Genomic DNA, 21,384 nt, shown 5'->3' with positions numbered 1-21,384 from the left:
TTAAGAAGATTTGGTGTTTCTCTTGTGTTTGAGTAAATGCCTTTGAATGATGTCAGCCCCTTTACAAGAGGTCAGATTTATTTTCCCCGCGGAATCCGGCCTCCCAAGGTTAAATTCAAACATTCCAAGTTTTCCTCCAGCCGTTCAAATAGAGAGGAGATTCACCTCCTCTCTATCCCCTGCCACAGCTAATCTTAACCCCTCGCAATAACATTTCCACTCGGCTTCCTCCGACTCCAGACATATTTGCTCTCCCTTGCTGCTTGTGTCCTGTTCAGATTTAAACAGCAAGCACAAAATGTGGAAGATAACCTGCGGAAAAGAAAAAAAAAAGGGGTGGAATAATAAAAAAAAGAAAAGAAAAAAAGAGAAAAAAAAGCTTTGGCGAGACTTGACTCTGAACATTATTTTAAAGACCGGATCTGAGAGCTCGCAGCGCGGCAGTCGGGCACGATTATCTGCCGTGATCCCTCCACGATGCACCAGAGTCATTCATCTGCCGATCCTCCTTTAACAACCCCCCCCCCCCTTTCCCCGCCCCACACACACACACACACACACACACACACACACCCTTGTGCTGACACGCGGGGCCCTACGCAAAGGCAGACCCGCTAATCATGTCGACACCGCGTGTCAGCACCGTGGATGAGCGGGGCCTAGAGATGAGGACGGCTCTGTAAACACGAGCAGGCAGCGGAGAGCTTCCCCTCTCTTCCCACTCCCACCCCACGCTCCCTAGGAATAAGCAAAAGGGAAGATTTAGGGATTTTCGCGGGTCCCAACTTTGTAGTATCGGCTCAGGGTGTTTTTCTGCGCTTTCCGGGTGCTGCCGACGGGATATTGTTCTTAGCTTATGAAGTGCCGCCCGCCTGTTATAAGCTATGTCTTCTTTCTTTTTTTTGTCAATAGAATTACAATTTTGGAGCTGAATATTCGTCTCCCCCACCCCGCCGTTCTGCCTCCCCTTCCCGGGGTTTAACTGTTAAGTATCTGCTGCCGTCCACATATTGTCCACAGATTCTGTCACTGACCTTTGCTGCTGGCCTCTAATATTCAGATAACAAGCCGAATCTTTATGAGGAACTCTTATTATGCTGCTGGCGCCATTTTTCATTTGACCTCTAGATTCATAGAAGTCAACTTTTTTTTCTTTTTTTTTTACACCTCGGTCGGTTAAAAACTATCCTGACAGAGCAGTAAATCTAGTGTGCATCAACTATTCTATAAACAAGCTAATACAATTGGCTGTGTCAATTGGGACGTATATTAAAAACAGCGAGCTGTGCTCTCTCTCTCTCTCTCTCTCCCTGTCAGGATTCTATTATGGAGCATGCGCCCGCCCCTTGTTTTGATACAGCAGTAATTTAAAGAGCGATCTTAATTGACTTATTTTTTCCGCATGTCTGTCGGAGCTTGCGCATGCACTCCAATAAGAGTCTTGTTTCTTTATTGGGCCACACACAATGTACTGAGTTCAATTTTACCATTCATAATGAATGCAGCCTCGCCATTCAAATGCAGCCATAAGCACACAGCAGATAAGAATTTAATTAAATGTAGATTAAAACCAAACAGGAAAACACACTGGCTGATAATTTTTTTATCACGTCCCCTGGTCATATTTTTTTTTTTTTTTTTCCTCTCTGCAACCCAACCCCCCCCCTCCCTCCCTCACCCGGCCCCCGTTCATACTTTCGACTTGTTCTTCCTTGGGCTACGTCTTTTCAGCTTGCCAAAAGTGGCGAAACACCTCACACATCTCACCGTGGTGCCGTGAGATTGTGGCAAAATGCAAAAACGAGGGGCGGTCACACGATTAATCACAATCCTCGTGTCTGGGGAAAGATGGAGGCTGGCGGAGGATTGAGATGGGGGATGGAGGGGGGGGGGGGGGGGGGGGTGCAAGGGGTGCAAAGAAGGAATTAGTTGCTTCATCCCAAATTTGCATCATATTCCAAAGGACAATCCCAGCACTGTAGGCAAGGGGAAACATATCTTGCTCTCTGCAGGAACAATTAAATGTTTTGCTACAATAGGGAATAAATGTCACCTTCAGTATCAAATTGTCCATACTTGCTAAACATGTTGTTGCACCAAGTGCCTCGAAAGCATGCCTGAGCAGCGAGGAGGGGGATTTTTTTTTTTTTTTTTTTTTTTTCTTAAAGTGGACCACAGCCTCGGCTAACGTGCTGTGACACACATTCAGGAGCTGTTCACCTCGGGCTCTAATAGTGTGTCGAACTCCACTGGGGATACAGCGAGCAACTGCTGTCTTGTCAGGGATTTCCTCCCACTGAAACCTTACACCCGGGTGCTCACTTACATATTAAACCAGACATAGTTTTAGACGATTTCCACACTGTTAGAGTTTTTACCCTGTTGTACGATTTAATTATTATGAAAAGTGACAGGCAGGGTTTTAATTGTTTTATTTTTTTACTTCTTTTTTCCCCAAGTGAAGAAGCATATATTTTTTTTTTACCATCTAGCATATTCACAGTTTGTAGGTTAATTCATTTGGATTTTTTTTTTTTTTTTACACTTTAAGAAAACTTTTGAGTTAAACAGTTACCTGAATGGCTGTCATAATTAATTCTGCAGCAATGGGTGCAAAAGCAAAAAAAAAAAAAAAAACACTTTTTAATTAGAGTTGTGCCATTTTCTTTGTGTGCACGCGCTCATACCTGCAGGATTGTAAAACATGATTTCAGAAGATGTTGTCGAAGACTTCCTGCTGTTGCACTGGCAGGAGAGGTTAGAGACATCCGTGTCGCCGATGCCCGCCTGGCTGCCGGTGCCCGCTCCCCCCGCCTGCCCGCCTGCCCGCCACCCCGCCCCAGCCGCCGCTGCATCTCAGTTCCACTCGATTACCCTCACGCAGCGATTGGCCTTTTCTGGGAGGAAAAGAGCAATTTCCTGTCGCAGTCTGTTTGATCAAGTGCTAAACCCTTGTGATCAATAGAGAGACAGATGTCAGCTCCAGATGGCCGCGTGGTGATACCTGGGGCAGCGCGGGGGCTTGCCAGGACGACAGAATGGCAATGAGCGAGGGCAGCGGCTGTGCTCCCGAAGCACCAGCCGCCGAGGCACAATGTGACAAACGCAATTAGGCCTCTTAGCCGCAGATTATTTATTTCCCCGCGAAACGACTGAAAATTTAATTAGCACATACTTTAAGCAATATGTAGAGTTACAGGGGTGCAGAGGCAGAGGGCATGCTGAGGTGGTGCACTACTGACTAGGAGCGTGTGTGAGTTTCCGTGCGGCTGTGCCGTGAAGCCCAAATCGGCACGCACGCAAACAAGTTACACTTTGGGGAAAAAAAGGTGTCGCGCCGCATATCGGAGGAAATGAAATGAACACGTAGCTTCATCCACGAACAGAGCAAATCAATAAATGCTGAATTCCAAAATGGACGACAGGTGCATCTTTCTGGCTCGCCGTCTTTCTGGAGAGGAGTGAAATAAGTGCCAGCACCAGAAGGCCAAAATAGACCTTTCCAAGGAAGAGGGACAGAGGAGGAGAGAGCCTTCCATGTTTTAAAAGGCAAGCATTTGCATTAGGGCTGGCATTCACCATCCAACCCCCTCCTCCAATACACACACACACACACACACACACACTCTCACACACCCACACACCCGCAGACTGGCCAGCCAGCCCATGTGGCGCAGGGCCGGAGCCATGTTGGAGGAACCACTGAGGCGAGTGGCGGTGGAGCGCCGCTCTCCCAGGAAAAAAACCGAGCTCGCCGCCATTGGCTCCGCGCCGTTCACCTGCTCCCGCCGAGGCATGATGGGAAGGGGGACACGGGCCATGGGGCCACAGCTGGAGAAGGGGAGGGGTATAGGGGTTTAGCTGGGCCGTCCTGTCATGAGGGGTCTTCTGGTCCCATTAGCAGGGCTTGGTCAGGACGGGCCCCCGACCAGCCTGCCGCCGCAGCGGGGGCCGCAGTAAACACATGTCGACTGGCCACAACCAGGACACAGGCAGCACTACCCGCAGAGAGGGGGAGCTAATAGAGATCTCAGTGGGACAAACCTGTCCAAATAAAGAATAAAGCCGAGCGGAGAGCAGCCAGTCAGGGCTCTGCTTTAATAGTCTCCTCCACTTTACTGTGAGCAGGGAGGAGCTGACGTCTAATGAGGGAGAGCTGCTCCGTACTGACGGAATGTGGCTTGTTTTGTTTATCGCTGAACTTGTCTGAGGAAAAAAAAAAGCAATCCTGCATCTTTTTATAGATGTATTAAAAAAAATGTCTCAGTGAACAAGTAATGATTTATGCTCTGAATAGTCTTCAATTAATACATTTATAATTGAAATACTCAGGCTTTCATTGTATTCTAATAGAGCAAGAAATAGCTCCTAATTCACATTTCCATTTTCTCTCCTTTATAAAATGATTACAGCGCCATTACCAGGCAAACAACCCTCTGCCGGTCGCTATCTTCCTAACCGAGAAGCTCCTAGAAACTCCAGAGAGCAGCCATAGAAAGGTCTATCCCTTTCAAAGCAAAACCTTTAATTTATCCCTTCTGCAAAGCGCTTACTCAGTCACATCTCTGCATCATTTGGGTCAAAGCCGTTTGTTCTAATATCCTCAAACGTTCTGTTGCCGGTGAATGTGTACAGTAGAGCGAGAGAGCGAGAGAGACGTGCGCACCAGCGGGGTCCCCCGGGAGGACTCTTTAATTTGCGCATTCTGACCCGTGTGCCATTCGCTCAAGGCCACGAGCTCTGGGTAACTGATTGCATCTGCAAAAAAAACAAAAAAAAACACTTGATACTGAAATTAGTCTGGATATTTTAGTGTGAAAGGAGAGATCTCTAGGATGATGGGATGAGAAGTTGTGGGGGGGGGTGCCCAGGGTAAAACAAGTTTACTGAAGGATTTCTGTTGAACTGAAATATGTAAAAGAATTTTGTGAGTTTCTGTGTCAAAAAGTGAAGGTGGGAAAAAAAGATGGGAAAACCAGATCACTAAAACATTTTTGTTCTTTTGCCATGGAGAAAGATTTTATGACAAAATTACAAAATTCGCCTTTTTGATCAAAATGCGTGTCACACAGGACTACAAAAAAGTCAGAACCATGCTCCAAAGATGTATGTGCAGACAGGCGTCTGAGCTCACTTGCCATGTCTGAGGCATCTCTGCATCATCGGGGTAGAGCCGCCACAGGCCTGCAGTTTGAGCATGAGAAGAGTGCCTCCTAGTGGCTGAGTGAGGACATGAGGGGCCTGGCAATAACACAATCCATCACAGCTGTATTGGAACAGTGAGAGTCAGCTAATTCTAGTTTAGTGCGCATCAATAATAATAATAACAGTCGACTTATTTGACCTCATGAGTGACGCTTGCACTGGGTTTTAGCTCGGCTCTGGATTGGTACACCTGTGAGTCATCCTAATGTGTTCATCTCTGATGATCCAGAAACAATCCAAATATTTACTGGTGTCCATCAGCAGGATTGGTTGTCACTGCACGGTCTGGTCCGCTGTCAGGTGCAGATACAGACATTATGATCCATGGACCCGCGCCGGGAAGCCGGTGTCGTGTCACGCTGTGAATTCCTTCTGCGATGATGCTTTGTTTAAGAAAAGGTAGGCGACTGTTACTGGCGCACAGCTACTTGATATTCGGAGGTGCAAGCTGCTTGTTCCCATTTGACCAGGAGGAGCCGGAGCTGATTTGAAGACAAGAGGAGTAGAGGTCTTTAATTACAACCCTCTCTGTGGCTTCAGGCACCACTGGCCTCACTTCACAATTAAGACCAGCAGTTAGTGCAGAGCCAATAGACAGAGATGAAAAATGTAAGTAGCCATGGAAAAAAAAAGGGAAGTCTCCGCATTAATAATCGCCTTCACAAAGGAGATTTGAGTTCCACTCTGAATCTGGAATCACATATTAAAAACTTTCTCTCTTTTAAAGTGCAAAATTAAAGGCCAAAAGTACTTCTATGAGTAAACCCAACACAGCTTTCTCTCAAGCGGGTGCTGTATGAAACATGACCCCACACTGAAAATACACACTGTTTGAACACATAAAGCCATAGCAGTGTGGTTTACAGGCTGATTTTAATTATGGTAGTATTACTCAGTATAGATTCTGCTCATTTGACAGGTCAGGTAAATTAAGGATTATAACCAGTTTTAAAGTGTACTTAGTCAATTTGTGTTGTTTCAACTTGATTTAAACAGGAAACCTTTCCTGAGACAAAACATTTCCCCCCCCCAAAACTGTCCTAGCCAAAAGAGTTGTACAGAAGAGGCAATTATTAGGACTATCTTGCTTGTCTGGTTTGTCCACCCGTTTAAATAAAACGGGTTCCTGAATCTTTTTTTAAAGGCTCTCTATTCAGTGTAGGATGATCAGGTTCAGGCTTGAGCGGTCTACATATTTTAGATTTTGATCTAGATTCTAGCCATTAAGTCTAGCGCTGATAGGAGGCTCTGATACGGATGCTAACATTGTTAGCAACTAAAGGTCATCCAGTCACTAAATTCTGACATTACTTCGAAAGTGTTTGTATTGTGTCTGGCATTTTAATAATTGTTTTCAGGCAGACAAACAATATCGAAGCTCTTTATGCTTATTTAGCCGTGCGTAGTCAGCCAATCCGACTCGCAGGCTTTATTAGCCAACTCCGGACAACAAATTAAAAAACAGCTTCCTCTCTTACTTCAAAATAAAAGTCGCAAGCATGGAAATTGGGTATTAGGCTTCAAGCACTCACCTCTGGATCTGGGGCGTATTATAATAGCTTGGACTGAAACGGGTCAAGAATCTGGGCATTAGCATTAGCATTAGCATTAGCATCAGCGTTGCTAAACGAGCTAAAAGACAAACTTACATTCTTGCTCCAGCACTGAAGCTTTCAGCACTGTGTTCTTGGTTTTTACAGATTTTTACTCGGTTTTAGACTAGGACTTTTTTTTAGTTAACTCCTAGTCTAAATGTTTAGGTGGAATTTGTTGTTAGACTTTAACTATTACAGAAAATGATATTTACAAACTCCCATGCTTGATTCAAATCTAAATTTTGATGGCTAATCATAAATACGTTCTAAAATAAAATGTTTTTGTAGTGGATGATGCATTGAGATAACGCCAGTGGGGTCCTTTTTAGTGCTCCCACAAGCCCCATTCAACCCCTCCTGTATGTGGCTGCGGTGCAGTGAAACTGTACTCCAGAGCCGTAATGGCCTCAGCAACCGTAATGTGTTTGGACAGATGGGAGAGGCAAGTGCTGATGTGCTTAACTACGCATTTTACAGCTAAACTATTAAAGAGTTGTGCTGTTTACACACCAACATTTGAATACCTGTCTTCAGGCCAGTTTAATTATCCGGGCCCTTCTGTTATTTCTGCTGCTTTGTTGTCTTTCAGCTTTTGCACGAGGCATGAGAGATTTGTTTGCAGCTTCATTAAGATATGGTGGTGGTAGCGGTTTGCAGGAAGCAAAAAAAAAAAAGAAAGAAAGAAAGAAAGAAAAAATAGCTGGAGTATCTCATACTCCACTCTCCCTGCCTTCCCCATACAAACACAGATACTGTACACATCCACGTTTCTTATAAAGTCATTTAAAGTGAGAAAATTAAAAAATGCCCTGTGATGCCTGCACTTTGAAATCTCTCGGGGCTTTAGGCAAAGGGGAGGAGACACGCGCCCCCGGTCCCTCCGATTCATCCTGAGACGTTTGATTAGCTCACGAGTGCTTATGGAGGGGGAAAGGGTTTGCATTATAATTTTGTTTCATGAATTCCTTCATATGTTCATCTTGAGCTGCATGTTCAAATGAACCATTAATCAAAGAGAAGAGAGGGAAGAGGGCATTTAGCCAGCAGTCTCAGGGCCTCAGTGAGCCGGTGGGTATGGTATTGAGAGACGGTCGGAAGCAATGGTTTTTAATTATCTGGACTACATACAGGATGCCGTTTTTGATTGTTTTAATGAGGCAGCTGGCCTATTGTCTCTCCTTAATTCCTCCATTGTTTTTAGAATATGTCATAGTTCTTTATTCTTTTATCAGGTGCTCTGCAGGAGGATTTAGACAATAGCCTTCTCTCCAACTGCATTGGCCACTGCACAAAGGCGGCTCACACCGCAGACAGTTAACACGCAAACAAGTGCAAATCACAAGCTGCACTTTCCTTCACCCTTTTCCCCAGTTTCTCAACTTAATGCTGGCTTGGTTGTTTGCTCTAACTCCTGACCCCCACCCTCTACCAACCCCCACAGCCCCCCCATTCATGCCTTTTATCACCGGTGGCTCACCTGGACTTCTCAGATCTGATTCACCTGTCACCAATGGGCTGCTGTGCGAGGCAAATAGCCGTGACAAATCTTTCTAAAGAACTCATTTGTGGAACATTTGTTTTCGTCTGTTGCCCAGCTGACGCCTCTGCTCAGCCATTTTTTTTTTTTTTTACTTAAAGATTTGCTTCTTGATGCATTGCTTTGCAAAAGTGTTCATACTTCACACATATTTAACTTTTCATGTCATGTTACAAACACAAACTTTGTTGTATTTTATTTTGATTTCATGTAATTGACCGCAACAAGGTAGCGCGGGGTTGTGATTTGGAATGAAGAGGATACATGATTTTCAAAATGATTTGAAAAGGCCTTTTTATACAGACACCATCAAATCTGACACCCTTAAATAAAATGACTTGCAACAATTTGCCTTCAGAAGTCACTTCATTAGTGAATAGTGCCCGTGTGTGCAATTTAATCTCATCATGTTTGTTCGAGAACATAAGTGAACAAACAGCATCACTAAGAACAAGAAACACATCAGACCGGTCAGGGAGAGAGATATACAGACGTTTGAATCAGGGTTAGGCTATGCAACAATATCCCAAGCCTTAAACATCTTACTAATTTTGTTTTAGAAAGAATGTTAAAACAATTCCCATTTGCAAATCTGAACAAAAATCAAAGTTGATAGACGATGCTATACCAGACAATCCTGGAAGAAAACCTGTAAGGCTGTTACAAGACTTCAGACTGGGGTGGGAGTTCAGGCTCAGACAGGGGAAATAAAAATTTAAGCCACACTTTTCAGATTTTTAGTTGCAAAAAAAAAAATTGTAAAAGCAAAACAACAAAAAAACAACGTTCCAATAAAATAGGTTGAAATCTGCTGTTGTAAATGTGACAAAGCATGAAGACGTTCCGGGGCCACGCTCTAAATGTGCAGCCATGTCCATCCGCTCCCCATGTTTGGATGTGTTATACATGCAGGACGTTGTATAGAGGTAAAAGTTAGGACAATTCTAAGGCCAGCTGACAGTCAGCCCCCCCAAAAAAACAGAACATTTATATATTTATATGCACTTTTAGGGTGATATAGACTTTTTTGTCATGGTGCCCAAAATTCCTGCCGGCACCCCCTGTTCGCGTGTGCCGATACTGCTGCAGCGACATCTTTAATCTGCAGAGATTCTACAACAACAACAAAAAAAAAAAAATCCTGCAAACCTAAGCAATTGTGTCCCCGACGCTGATTTAGATGCCTCTAACAGTGTAGTTCAAACAGTTTTCCTGCAGCCTGAAATGAGTCACTGTAACAAGCTCAGCGCTGCCTCAGTAAAAGTAGGACACGCAGTCCTGAAAGTCTCTTCCAGCCTTCTCACACGCAGCAGATGGATGTGTAGCAATCTTGGCCGGAGGGAAAGCGTTCCTAGTTTGTATTTGTCAAAATGCAGTCAAACATTTTCATCAGACGCCACGGGATCTGCTTTATTTCAGCTGAGGACGGTATCTCAGGTTTTCGATTGAGCCAAACAAGACGACTCGGGTATCCGAGCATCGGGGGCCTCGTTGCGGATTCTCTTTGTAAGCCGAGAGCTTCGTGAACGACACTCAGAGACTCAACTTTTGTGGCTGCTGCAGCGATATGTTCCTCGCCATTGTCAGCGCGCAGTTTGTATCTACCTTGACGGTGACTCGGGCAGACAGTGGAGAGGAGTTTTGTTATTTTAATTAGGAGATAAAAATTCAAAGGGTCTCTCCAGGCAGTGTGTGGTATGACAGAATAAAAAAAAAACGATGAAGCAGAGAGGCCTGAAGTGTGCGTGTCGCCGCAGCAGATTGGCCCGACAGATAGGCGCTGCTCTTTAAAGTGGCGCTGGCACGCACGCGCGGGGAGGCAGTGCGCACGCAAAATGGGACTGAGACAGATTTTAATAGCGTTTCCGCTGCTCTGACATGTTTGCGGCGCTCTAATTTTCAAGCGAGCCACAAGCACAAACAAAGTCCCCGGGAAGGTAATCAGGACACCAATGCTAGATCTGAAACAGTCTATTATTCACGACCCAACACTGGATCACGCATGATGCGTCTGTAGGTTCCCAAGGAACAGAAATGTGGATTTCTTCATTCACTCGTACGCCTCGAACCAGTGCGCTGAGCCGTCTTAAACCCGGGGATTCACCGGTTTTACCGCGGACCCCGGCAATCAGCGCTGCACACGTGTGGCGGCTCCCTCCTCGGGGCTCTCTTTATTCCCCGCTAGCCAGACCTCACATCACGTCCCCTCTCAGCCGGACGCCTCGTCGGTATGTTTGCACATCTTTGAAAGCCAACAGCGTGCTCTAATTAATTGTCCAGCCTCCCTCAGAAACAATGTCCTAATTCTGCCATTTAGCAGGCGCGTATCATAGTTTGTTGTTATCTCCTCGGCCAGATTTCTGTAAATAGTCACATTAAAAACTTTAATCTCTTCAATGCAAAAATGGAGTGCGGCTGAAAGGCCTGTCATGTGGCCGAGATAAATTTTATCTGAGCTAAAACCTTCATTCTCTCCTTTTAGACCCCCCCACACACACACACACACACACCGAACTTAATAAATATGTTCAGAAGATTTGAGAGCAATGCTTAATCCCAAAACACAACAATCTAATAATGTGAAGGACCTGTCTCAGTGCAGCAGCTGACAACACTCTGGACGACAGCGTTCCCCCAGCTGTGGGGGTTGGAGGAAGTTGATGGGAAAAGGGTGGAGCTGAAAACGGTGAAATCCTTGGAGAAAACCCGTTAGTGGCTGCGAAAGACTTGAGGCCAGCATTTTTACTGTGCAAATGTCAGAAATGTCCATAACTGACAACTATTGACTAAGGTGCTGTGGACACACTGGTCCTTCAGAGTGTCACGTTTTAAAACCCGAGTTAAGGTCCATTCATACCCTACGTTTGGCCTACACGTCTGTATTTCTGTCCGTACCTTCTATCCAATGACTCCTTCATACCTCCGTCCGTTGAGGTGCGCAATAACCAATATTTCCTCTAGGTGGCAGTGCTGGGCGCCAATAATTCATCATTGATCAAACATGGCGACGGTCCAAGACGTGATTTTGTTGTATTTGCTCCGTAAGTAAACTTTTTGTTTGTCCCTGTGCCCCGGACCCGACACATCATATGTGTGGGTAGTTGCGGACAAGCTCCGCAAGTCGTTCCTCGAATCCCGCCATTGTTTAAAGCCCAGAATTATAACCTTCTTTGTGATTTTGTTGACATTTTGTACTACGAACTCAATAGCGCCCCCACCCTTTCCGGTAGTATTGCTCCGTATTGATCCGTTTCGTCCGTAATCGTAAGCTCCCAATTTTCGTGTCAAAATACGGACAAAATCGACAGTTAGAACGTATGAAACACTCGACAGGTATCCGTATCCGTCTTTTACGTGAGGTATGAATGGGCCTTTAGAGTCCTGATTGGACATGCATGCACGGCACAATCTCTAGGGGTGTAAGACTTGATACCTCTGCTTGAACTGTTACTGTTACAGCCCACCAACTCTTTTTTTAAATGGTCTCCTGCACTTTAACAAGGTTCCAAATTAAAAGAGAAAATCACGGCCACAGCATCATAGGTCCTCCACCGTACATGCTTTCCCCCCTTATCCATGCCTTGTTCCAAACCCAAGAAGCTCAACATAACCATGGGTCCAGTTAAAGCCCCAGTAGACTTGAACAAACTCCACATGTTGCTGTTTGAAAGGCCGAGACAGAAAAGGCTTTGCCTCAAAGACAGCCAGCTGCTACGTAGGTCATGTCTTGTAGACCTGGTCACCCACGAGGTGCTACTCGTTCCTGCTGTTCTTCAACACTGAGCTTCTGGCTAAACTATTAGGTCTTAGAAAAATGTTTCCTGATCATCCGAGTGTCGTTTCTCTGCGGAACATTGGAAGTGTTCCCATAGAGCGTGACTTCAGCCTGCTGCAAACACTGAACCATCTCTCTGCGCTTTCTCCAGGTGGCCAGCTGTGGTGCACCACCACCAAGAACATGATGGAGGGCGAGGAGCTGGTGGCGTTTGCGGTGGACTTTGACTCGCGCCTGCAGGCGGTGAACCACATGTCTCTGAGCGAGGGCATGTACCCGGCCCGGCTGCTGGACAGCATCCAGCTCCTGCCGCAGCAGGCCGCCATGGCCTCCATCCTCCCCACCGCCATCGTCAACAGTAAGTGTCTAAACACAGCAACATTTTTTATTTTTATTTTTTCTGTCTCGCACACGAGTGCCAGTCCGCTCTGCACTCAGTCACCTGCTTAACAAGGAGCGGCGTTTTCCGGCGGGCGTAGATTAACCCAGATGAGTCTCTGCGCTGCCGATAAGGACCGTCGACCTTCAAGTTTTGGGTTCACATAAACACACCCGGGCTCGAAGCTAACGTGTTAATTGCAGGATACTCGCCTCATGCAAATAGTGTGTTTGTTTACTCGGCGAGGGCTATCTGGGTTCAGCTCGACAGGGAGGCTTCTGTAAGCAGATGGTCCAGTGTTCTTGTTTGCCCTTGAGAAAGGGTACCAACCTCGTGGTGGCGGCACAGCGATAGGCTGCAGCCGAGGATTTGGTGGAAAAGCCTGTTAATGCAGGCTTTGGGAGTCACAACTGGAGAAGAGGGGTGTTTATCTGCGAGCGTTTTATCTTTATACTCACACTCGAAAAGCGTTTGTGTCTTGATATAGTGTCCCCCTTCTGTCTCCCTTCAGAAGACATTTTTCCCTGCAAAGCATGCGGCATCTGGTTCCGGAGCGAGAGGAATCTGCAGGCCCATCTCATGTACTACTGCAGCGGGCGGCAGCGGGACACGGAGACGGTGGTGGAGGACGGTGACGGCGGACCCCACCAGACCCCCAGTGTCTGCCCCTTCCCCCAGTGCAACAAGAGCTTCTCTGGAGCCAGGGCCCTGGAAATGCATTTAAGCACCTCGCACAGCGGTTAGTGACGACGTCAGGGCTCCAAAACATACAGAGCTGTTGAAAAGTATTTGCTCCCCTTTTATTTCTTCCGTTTTTTGCCTTGTTTTGTCACACAATCAACATCAAAGATAGTCGTTCAGTCATTAATCAGCTTTTTTAATCACATTTTATGGAAATCTGAATCACGTTTCACTCCGGCCAGGTAATGGCCAGATCCGTTGGTTGAAAAATGTACTAACCTGTTTGACAACATGAAGTAGGCAAAAAAATAGTGACAAACAGGCTTTAGGCAAAATATTCTCTGTGACGGTGAAAGATTAGAACGTTTTGGAAGGTGTCCCATTCCACCTGGCATCAAATTCCTCGTTTGAGCAAAATAACATTGCGCCCACAGTAAAACACGGTGGTGGTAGCACGGTGCTCTGGAGCTACTTTGATGCTTCACGATCTGGATAATTTGCGGTAATTAATTTATAAAGGGGAAACATTTTAATCCCCGGGTACAGCTGGTTGAGGTAGCTTTTATCGCTCAGTAAGTCATTTGAAAACATTTTGCTATATTTTCTCAGGGTATTTTTCTGATTAAAAGTTGTTTTCCACCTTTAAGCGTGATAAAGGAGCAAAAATCTTAGAAATCTCAACGGACCAAATACTTTTTCATGGCACCGTCGAAAGCAATAGCGTCTTTGCGCAAACATCTACCCTTTGTAGTGTTAATATCCTTTATAGATGTATTTTAAATCTTAAATTCAGAACGCTTTTGAAAATTCTGACAATTGGACAGATTTTAACATGAATATGGAAAAGGTGACTCTCGTTTCTTTTAAGAAATATACATATCCTGCTGTCACCAAGCACAGCTGACAGCAAAAAAAAAAAAAAAAAAAAAAATCAAGTGAATGGGAGTAAGCTTGGCATAATGCACGAATGTTTGATGGTTTCGCAGTTAACTCTAAAGGAGAAGTGGGGGACCAGATTCTGAGCATTTCTCTCTTTTATCTCCCTCACAGGTGTCAAAATGGAGGAGAGCCTCCCCCCTGGCACCAGCTTGAAATGCACAATCTGTAACTACACGGCAGATTCTCTTATTACATTCCAGCATCACATCATGTCTCACCTGTCACAGGCGGCCTTCAGATGCAATCACTGCCATATCAGCTTCCAGAGCCACAGGGAACTCTTACAGCATCAGGACTTACACGGGCACGGCAGCAAACTTCACAGGGAAGGCGACGGCACCGAGCATTCCCCCAGGGGTCCGGAGGAAAGCCTCCAGCAGCAGCAGCAGCAGCAGCAGGGCCGCGCGGAGCTGGCCAACAGGAAGGATGCTCTGATGGGAAGTCCCAAAGGGGCGCTCAGCAAGGAGACCGGCACAGACGGAGACGCTGACAAGGCTGAGAAGAAGCCCATGCTGTCTGCTCAGAAGGGAGAGGCCCACCCAGGCAGCAAAGCCAGTTTTTCTTACACTAGGATCAAGTCGGAGCCCTCCAGCCCCCGACTGGCCTCCTCCCCGGTGCAGCATAACATGCCTACATTTCCCATGGGGCCCTTCTTGTCTCAGTTCGCTTTCTCCCAGGACATTTCCGTAGTCCCGCAGGCTTCAGAGATTCTGGCGAAAATGTCAGAGCTAGTGCATCGAAGACTGCGCCATGGTGGGAACAGCTACCCCCCTGTCATCTACAGTCCTCTGATGCCCAAAGGGGCCACCTGCTTCGAATGCAACATCACCTTCAGCAACCTGGACAACTACTTGGTCCATAAAAAGCACTACTGTAACAGCCGGTGGCAGCACATGACAAAGTCTCCGGACTTCTCAGCCCTCTCCGACAAGGTTCCCGAAGCAGTAAGCCCCAACAGCGGTCACAGTTCTGTTAGCATGCTGGCCGGCTGCCACCCCACGGAGGCTGAAGGCCACCTCATGCAGTCCGCCTGCATGAACTCCAACGTGTTGGACATGATCAGTGCGGGGGCCAAGGCCTCTGATAAGGATCTAGCAGGGCAGGTGAAAAAGGTGTCGACCCCGACCGGGGCGGAGGACCGGCTCAACGGAAAGCAGCTGGAAGGGAAAAGTCCCAGCACGGGTTTGGTGGAAAGCGATAATGACCCCAACAAGACCACCTGCGAAGCCTGCAACATCACCTTCAGCCGCCACGAGACCTACATGGTCCACAAGCAGTACTACTGTGCCACGCGCCACGATCCCCCCATGAAACGGATGTCGGCCAACAAGGTGCCCTCCATGCAGAGAACCATGAGGACCCGCAAGCGCAGGAAGATGTACGAAATGTGTCTCCCTGACCAGGACCCCCAGAGGATCCCGATGGGGCAGCCGGGTTTTCTCGGCGTTCCTCCGATGAACCCGTGTACGTCTCAGGAGGCCGTGGAGAGCCTAGCAGACCGCTTCCACCCCCGCTGCGATATCTTCCCCGGCATGGTACCCAAACACCTGGAGGCCTCTCTGACTGTCACTAAGCCTATCCTGCCTCCCAAATGCAACACCGTGGAGCAGCAGGAGCTGGACGCACCCATTGATCTCAGCAAAAAATGTTCACCGGTCCCTGACAAGACGTGCAGCTCTCCCAAAAGACTTTTGGACTATCACGAATGTGCAGTGTGCAAGATAAGTTTCAACAAAGTGGAGAACTACCTGGCACACAAACAGAACTTTTGCCCCGCGACAGCTGCTGCCACGGCTGCCGCCGCCGCCGCCGCAGCCGCTCAACAACAACAGCAGCAGCAGCAGCAGCAGCACAATGAGAGCGGCACCTTGGAGTCTGCTATGTTCCCAGATGTGAAGAGCGAAGGGAATAACAGCCCCGATGACGGGTACGATAAGAGCCCTGGCAAATGTGAGAAGAACGGAAATGGGAAGGTGGTGGTGCAGAATGGAGGCATGTTCCCCCCTCACCTGGCGCCCGTGCCGGGACTTAAGCCTTTCACTGAGCCTCAGCTCATCCCATCAAAAGACGAGAACAAGAATATGTTTCTGCCCCATTGCCTTTATCCAGGAGCAATAAAGAAGGTGAAAGGTCCTGAGCAAATATCGCCGTATTTCGGGATAAAGCCAACAGATTATGTTGCAGGGGGCCCGGTGATGCAGGGAGAGGCGGGCGAACAGGAACAGAGTGTCAATGGTGGAGGAGGAGGAGGAGGAACTGGAGCAGGAGAGACAGGAGCAGCCAGAGAGCAGGCTGCACAGCCTACAGCGAAATGGCTGCCCTCACCCCGGCAAGGAACCCCTTCCCCTCCTGCCCAAAAACCGGGGCATGGTCATCGTCAACGGGGGGCACAAGCCCGAGGAGCGGTCAGGCACGGCGCCGCCGCAGCAGGAGAACCAGCCCCAGTCAGACAGCCAAACTTCCAATCCTTCCCCCACGTGGGGCGCCGAAAATCAGGCCGACTCCAACGAGAACATGTCTCCGTCCTCCAAGTCCCCCAGCGAGGAAGCGGCGCCGGCGGCCAACAAAGGCGTCAACGGCTCCGGAAGCGGCAAATACTGCCGCCTGTGTGACATCCAGTTCAACAACCTATCAAACTTTATTACCCATAAGAAGTTTTACTGTTCATCACATGCTGCAGAGCATGTAAAATAAGATGAAGTAAAAAAACAAACACCAAGACTTGTTCTTCCCCTTCCCCACCTTTAAACCAGACTTTTCCTCCTTTTTTCCTCCTTTGTTTTTGGTACACTGTTGTGTCTGAAATAGTGCATCATGCAGTGCTAAACGCTGCTTGTGGACAATCAAGAGAAGCTTCTTCTTTCATCGTTTTAAGACTTAAAAATGCAAACCATTGGTTTTAAAAAAAAAAAGAAAGGAAGAAAAGAAACGAGAATCAAGAATAATATCGGTGCCACGTTCACATTAATTTATTTTACAATCAGTATTACTAGGAGTAGTGGTCTTAATTTAAATTCAAAATGAAATTTATATCAGAGTCGTTTGTAATGTTATTGTATAGTCATTCTTGTGTAGCACACACATTGTTTACACTGTAATGTAGGCTCAACGAAACAATAAACAATACAAAAACGAGACGCATTTTAGACTCAAAAATAGCTACTGAGGCACTTGTGTATTCTTATTTGCTGTACCAGTTTCTGTATGCTCAAAATGTCTCCTGCGGATCTCTGCTAATGACTTGTTCGCCTTACAAAACCAGCATTGGGAGGCGATCGCAAGGCTCAACCCTGCATCCCACATTTTGGCATACATACATGGCTTTGCATACATATGTGGCTGTTTGTCCTTGTCTCTTTTGTTCAACTCAAATGTGGATGTTTTCATGAGGATGACAACATTCTTGTATAGTACTCGTATTTCTGTTTGCTGATACACTTTGGTCTCCCTTTCGGAATTTTTGCTCTCAATGCAATACTTTGTAAATGAGGGAACATTACTGAAAGCAGTATTACGACATGGGGACTGTGCATATAATTATTTGTTACCCCATTTAAAAGAAAAAAAAAAAAAGGAAGAAAAAAAAAAGACGGTGTTCGAGAATTAAGCTTATTGCCGACGAACAAGCTGGGTGGGGAGGTCAGTGGGGAGTACTGATGTAAAATGATCATTCCAATGTCCTGATTATGGGAGAAAATGTTTCTTAAAACGTTGTTGCTATGCATGTATATGGATGGAATTAAATTCCAGATCTGTTGGAAATTTTTATTTTGATGTGGTGTCATAATTAAACTTAAATCCTCAGGATAAACCACTGGTCTTTGCTCTTTATTTTTAACACATTGGCAGTTTGGATTTTTTTTTTTTAAAAAAACAAAAAATTCAAATGGAATATATTCACATATTTATTTCAGTTTTACAAAAGCCTCAAAAACAAAGTGCCCGCTTGTTCTGCGTCACAGTGCTCTTTAAAAAAAATAAAAATAATGTATAGAAGTAGAACCACTAGATCCTTTCTTAAACCCAAAACTTCAATAATTTTCTGTGATAGACCAAAACATGGTAAAGCATGAACGTGAAATGGAAGGAAAAAGGTCACTAAAACTCCCAAAAGTCTGGCACGTATTTGTATGGATGGCCCATTCAGACACAGCAATAGGCTTCCACCTAAACATAACAGCTAAAGCTCAGTCAAGATTAGGGGGAGAGCGTTTGTGAACAGCAGTTTTCAGATCTGGACTTTGACTGAACCGTTCCAACACATGAAAATGTCTTGTTTTAAACCATTCCATTGTAGCCCCGGCTTTATGTTTAGGGTCGTTGTCCAGATGGAAGGTGAACCTCCACCCTGGTCTAATATAATTTCTAGCCTCTAGCAGGCTTTCTGTCAGTTTTTAGCTTTATCATCTCCCCCAATAATTCTGAGCAGCTTCACTGTCAGCGCTGGACAAAACCATCCCTACAGCATCCTGCTGCCACGTTCATAAGTGAATTAACGTTTAGGTCACATTACCAGAGCACCTGAGTGGTGCAGCACACGACTCATCATGGCTTCCATGTTGCCACTCTTTCATTAAAGGTTAAAGGCTTACTTTATTAATCCCCAAGGGGGAAATTGAGTTGCCACTGACATGTAAAAAAACACATATATACAGACAAAAAAACACTGGACTGCTACAGACCACTAGCCTCGTGAGACCATCCTGATCTCGCGAGCTTTCAAGGTTTCACTCGCAGATCAGTCTGGCTACTCTCCGTTAAAGAAAATTTGGAGCCGTTCACCAAACGAACGTCCAATCAGCGTTGGCTTTGAGGCAAGATGAGGCGTGACGCAACGAGAAGATCGACAGTTCAGTCTAAAGAACATGGCGGCTTCAGCTGACGAAACTAGCGTTAGCGTGGCTATCAAGCAAGTTTTATCGGAATTACAGAGTATTTCTTTGCTGAGCTAACGAGCCTTTACCTGCAGCAGCAAGAGTAGCTTGGCTTGTGGTTGTGTTTTCGTCATCGCTCTGTTACGAGCGACGACGAAGCATGTTGACGAGTACGTCATATGCTTCGTTGATCTGATTGGTTTATTTGGCCCGTCTATCACCAACATAGGCCAATCAGCTAACCAATATTTTCGCCCCTTCCCAAAATTACTTCAACGGAAGGTTTCCAGATGGATATGCGAAGCAAATCTATCTGGCGGCGTCAGGTTAACAGACATAGCTCTCAACTCTCACGCATTGACCGTGTGACACACGCATTTCATCAATTGCACACGCTCACACGCATTACTTTGAAAATCTCAATCTTACAATGAAAATCTCACTCTTGAAACGCACGCGTACGGACGCCTCGCGTCATGGCGGAACCAATTTGCGGTACAATGGTTTCCGCACGTCCAGTATTAGAGGTAACACAGCTGCAAGGACCGCCGCCGCGCAAACAAGTTTCCCTCATCCAAAGTGAAACACTTCTACGGTCCGTGTTGCGTGCGAATTAAATGGTAAGTCGGCATGTGTTATTACAAACTGTAACATGAAAGCAAAGTCTTCAATCGACCAACAGCACCCCCCCCCCCCCCCCCCCCCCCCCCGTCAACAATCTCACTCTCAACAGTCGTCAAAAGTTGAGAGGTATGTTAACAGACCACAGCAAAAGTGCCACATCATTAAAACAACATCAGTGTCAATATCACTATCAAATAATATATAATGCCAATAACAACGAGGCATTACCGTTGGCCCACTAGTAGAGCTCCTGAGTTCATTAAAGACACCGTGGAGAAGGTGGTCCTTGACATACAGAATAGTCTTAAGTCTACTCATCGTATCCATCGAACAAAGGTGATAACTTCCTCCCTGTAAGCCTGGTCATCACCCCGAGTGATCAGGCCCAGTAGGGCAGTCATCTGAAAACGTCTGTAGGTGACAATATGGAAAACTATGCCTATATTAGGCTCTGTACAATGTGAATAAAAAGGGGGTAAAACTGCCCCCCACGGTGCACCAGTTTTGGTTCAATTTAAATCAAAACACTTCTCTCCCACCCTTACAAACTGGGGGCGATGCAAGAGATCAGGCAATGGTAGAATTGTGCAGCTTAAAATCCAATAACTTATTTGCTAAAATATGTGGTTGAATAGTATTAAAAGCACTAGAAAACATAATTCGAACAGAACTGCTGGCTTTTTTAAGATATTGATGGATAATGTGGAGCATATACAATAGGGCGTCATCTAGACTCACACCCTTCCTATAGGCCAACTGAAGGGGGTCTTGAAAAGAAGCTACCTGTTTTCTTAAGTGATTAAGAACAACTCTCTCAAAACATTTAATTATGTGTGATGTCAGCGCAACCGGTCTAAGATTAGACAACATACAAATCCAAACCAGAGCTTAGAATCTTTGCAGCTCCTCCAGAGTTACCGCGGGCCTCCATGCCGTCTGTGAAATGTACAGTTTGTACCGCGAGATGCTCTATAACCTAACCCTGCTTTAAACCTCCCCAAATTCTGTCTGACTGTGTTTACTTGTTCATCAGAATCATCTTTATTGGCCAAGATTGTAATTACAAGGAATTTGAGTTTGGTTTCAAGCACTCGCAGCATACAGACATTAAGGAATAAAGATATAAACTTTAGGAAATTAAAATAGGATAAAAGAAACAGTCTGTGCATGTGCAGCCATGTTTATCAGTAAAGGAAAGAAAACAAACAGGCAGGCTGAGGTAGCGTTAATATGCTTATTTTGTTCCGCAGCAGTGCGGCTGACTACTCAGGTGTTCAGTGTGCTCTTCATCGGGATGCTGGATTTTTACTGAGATCAAATCATGAGCCAAGATGAGCTCTTTTTGCCGATCAGAGAGACTGGAAGGCCGTTGGTTATCCTGGACTTTATTTACAGGTATCAGTAAATGGCGAGTGCACGCCACACTCTCAGATCTTTCTATTCAGAAAAACTCTAAAACCGCGTGTCCTTTCTTCCATTTCACAATTATGCACGACTTTGTGTTGGTTCCAACACATAAAATCCCAATAAACGGTTTCTGGTTTTAATATTATGAAAGGTGTAATGCATATGAATCCTTTTGCATGAGACCGTACGAGAAAAAAGAAGAAAAAAAAGAAGTGAAGGTACCTTTGCTTGTAGCCACAGTGTGACAGAATATTAACACTGAACTAACTGAGATAGAAGTGTTGAGTTGGATGGTGACGGGATGTGCACGTGTGGCCTTCACCTTGATAAGAATAATCTATTACATTTTTGGCACCGGCCAATCTGGC

General features: G+C 45.9%; 1 protein-coding gene across 1 annotated transcript in view; it reads left to right on the top strand.

Annotated features, from left to right (window-relative positions):
- Positions 1–17,684, top strand: part of zfpm2a (zinc finger protein, FOG family member 2a) — a 158,346-nt gene extending 140,662 nt beyond the window's left edge. Inside the window, 4 exon segments of the mRNA XM_012872986.3 lie at positions 12,264–12,470; positions 13,003–13,230; positions 14,223–16,420; positions 16,422–17,684. Coding sequence (XP_012728440.2) covers positions 12,264–12,470; positions 13,003–13,230; positions 14,223–16,420; positions 16,422–16,805 — 3,017 coding nt within the window. The 3' untranslated portion in view covers positions 16,806–17,684.
- The last annotated feature ends 3,700 nt before the right edge of the window (positions 17,685–21,384 follow it).

Source organism: Fundulus heteroclitus, chromosome 3 (genome assembly GCF_011125445.2).
Source record: "Fundulus heteroclitus isolate FHET01 chromosome 3, MU-UCD_Fhet_4.1, whole genome shotgun sequence".
NCBI classification, from domain to species: Eukaryota; Metazoa; Chordata; class Actinopteri; order Cyprinodontiformes; family Fundulidae; genus Fundulus; species Fundulus heteroclitus.
The sequence above is the reverse complement of the archived record's forward strand: the minus strand, read 5'-3'. Positions and strand labels throughout refer to the sequence as shown.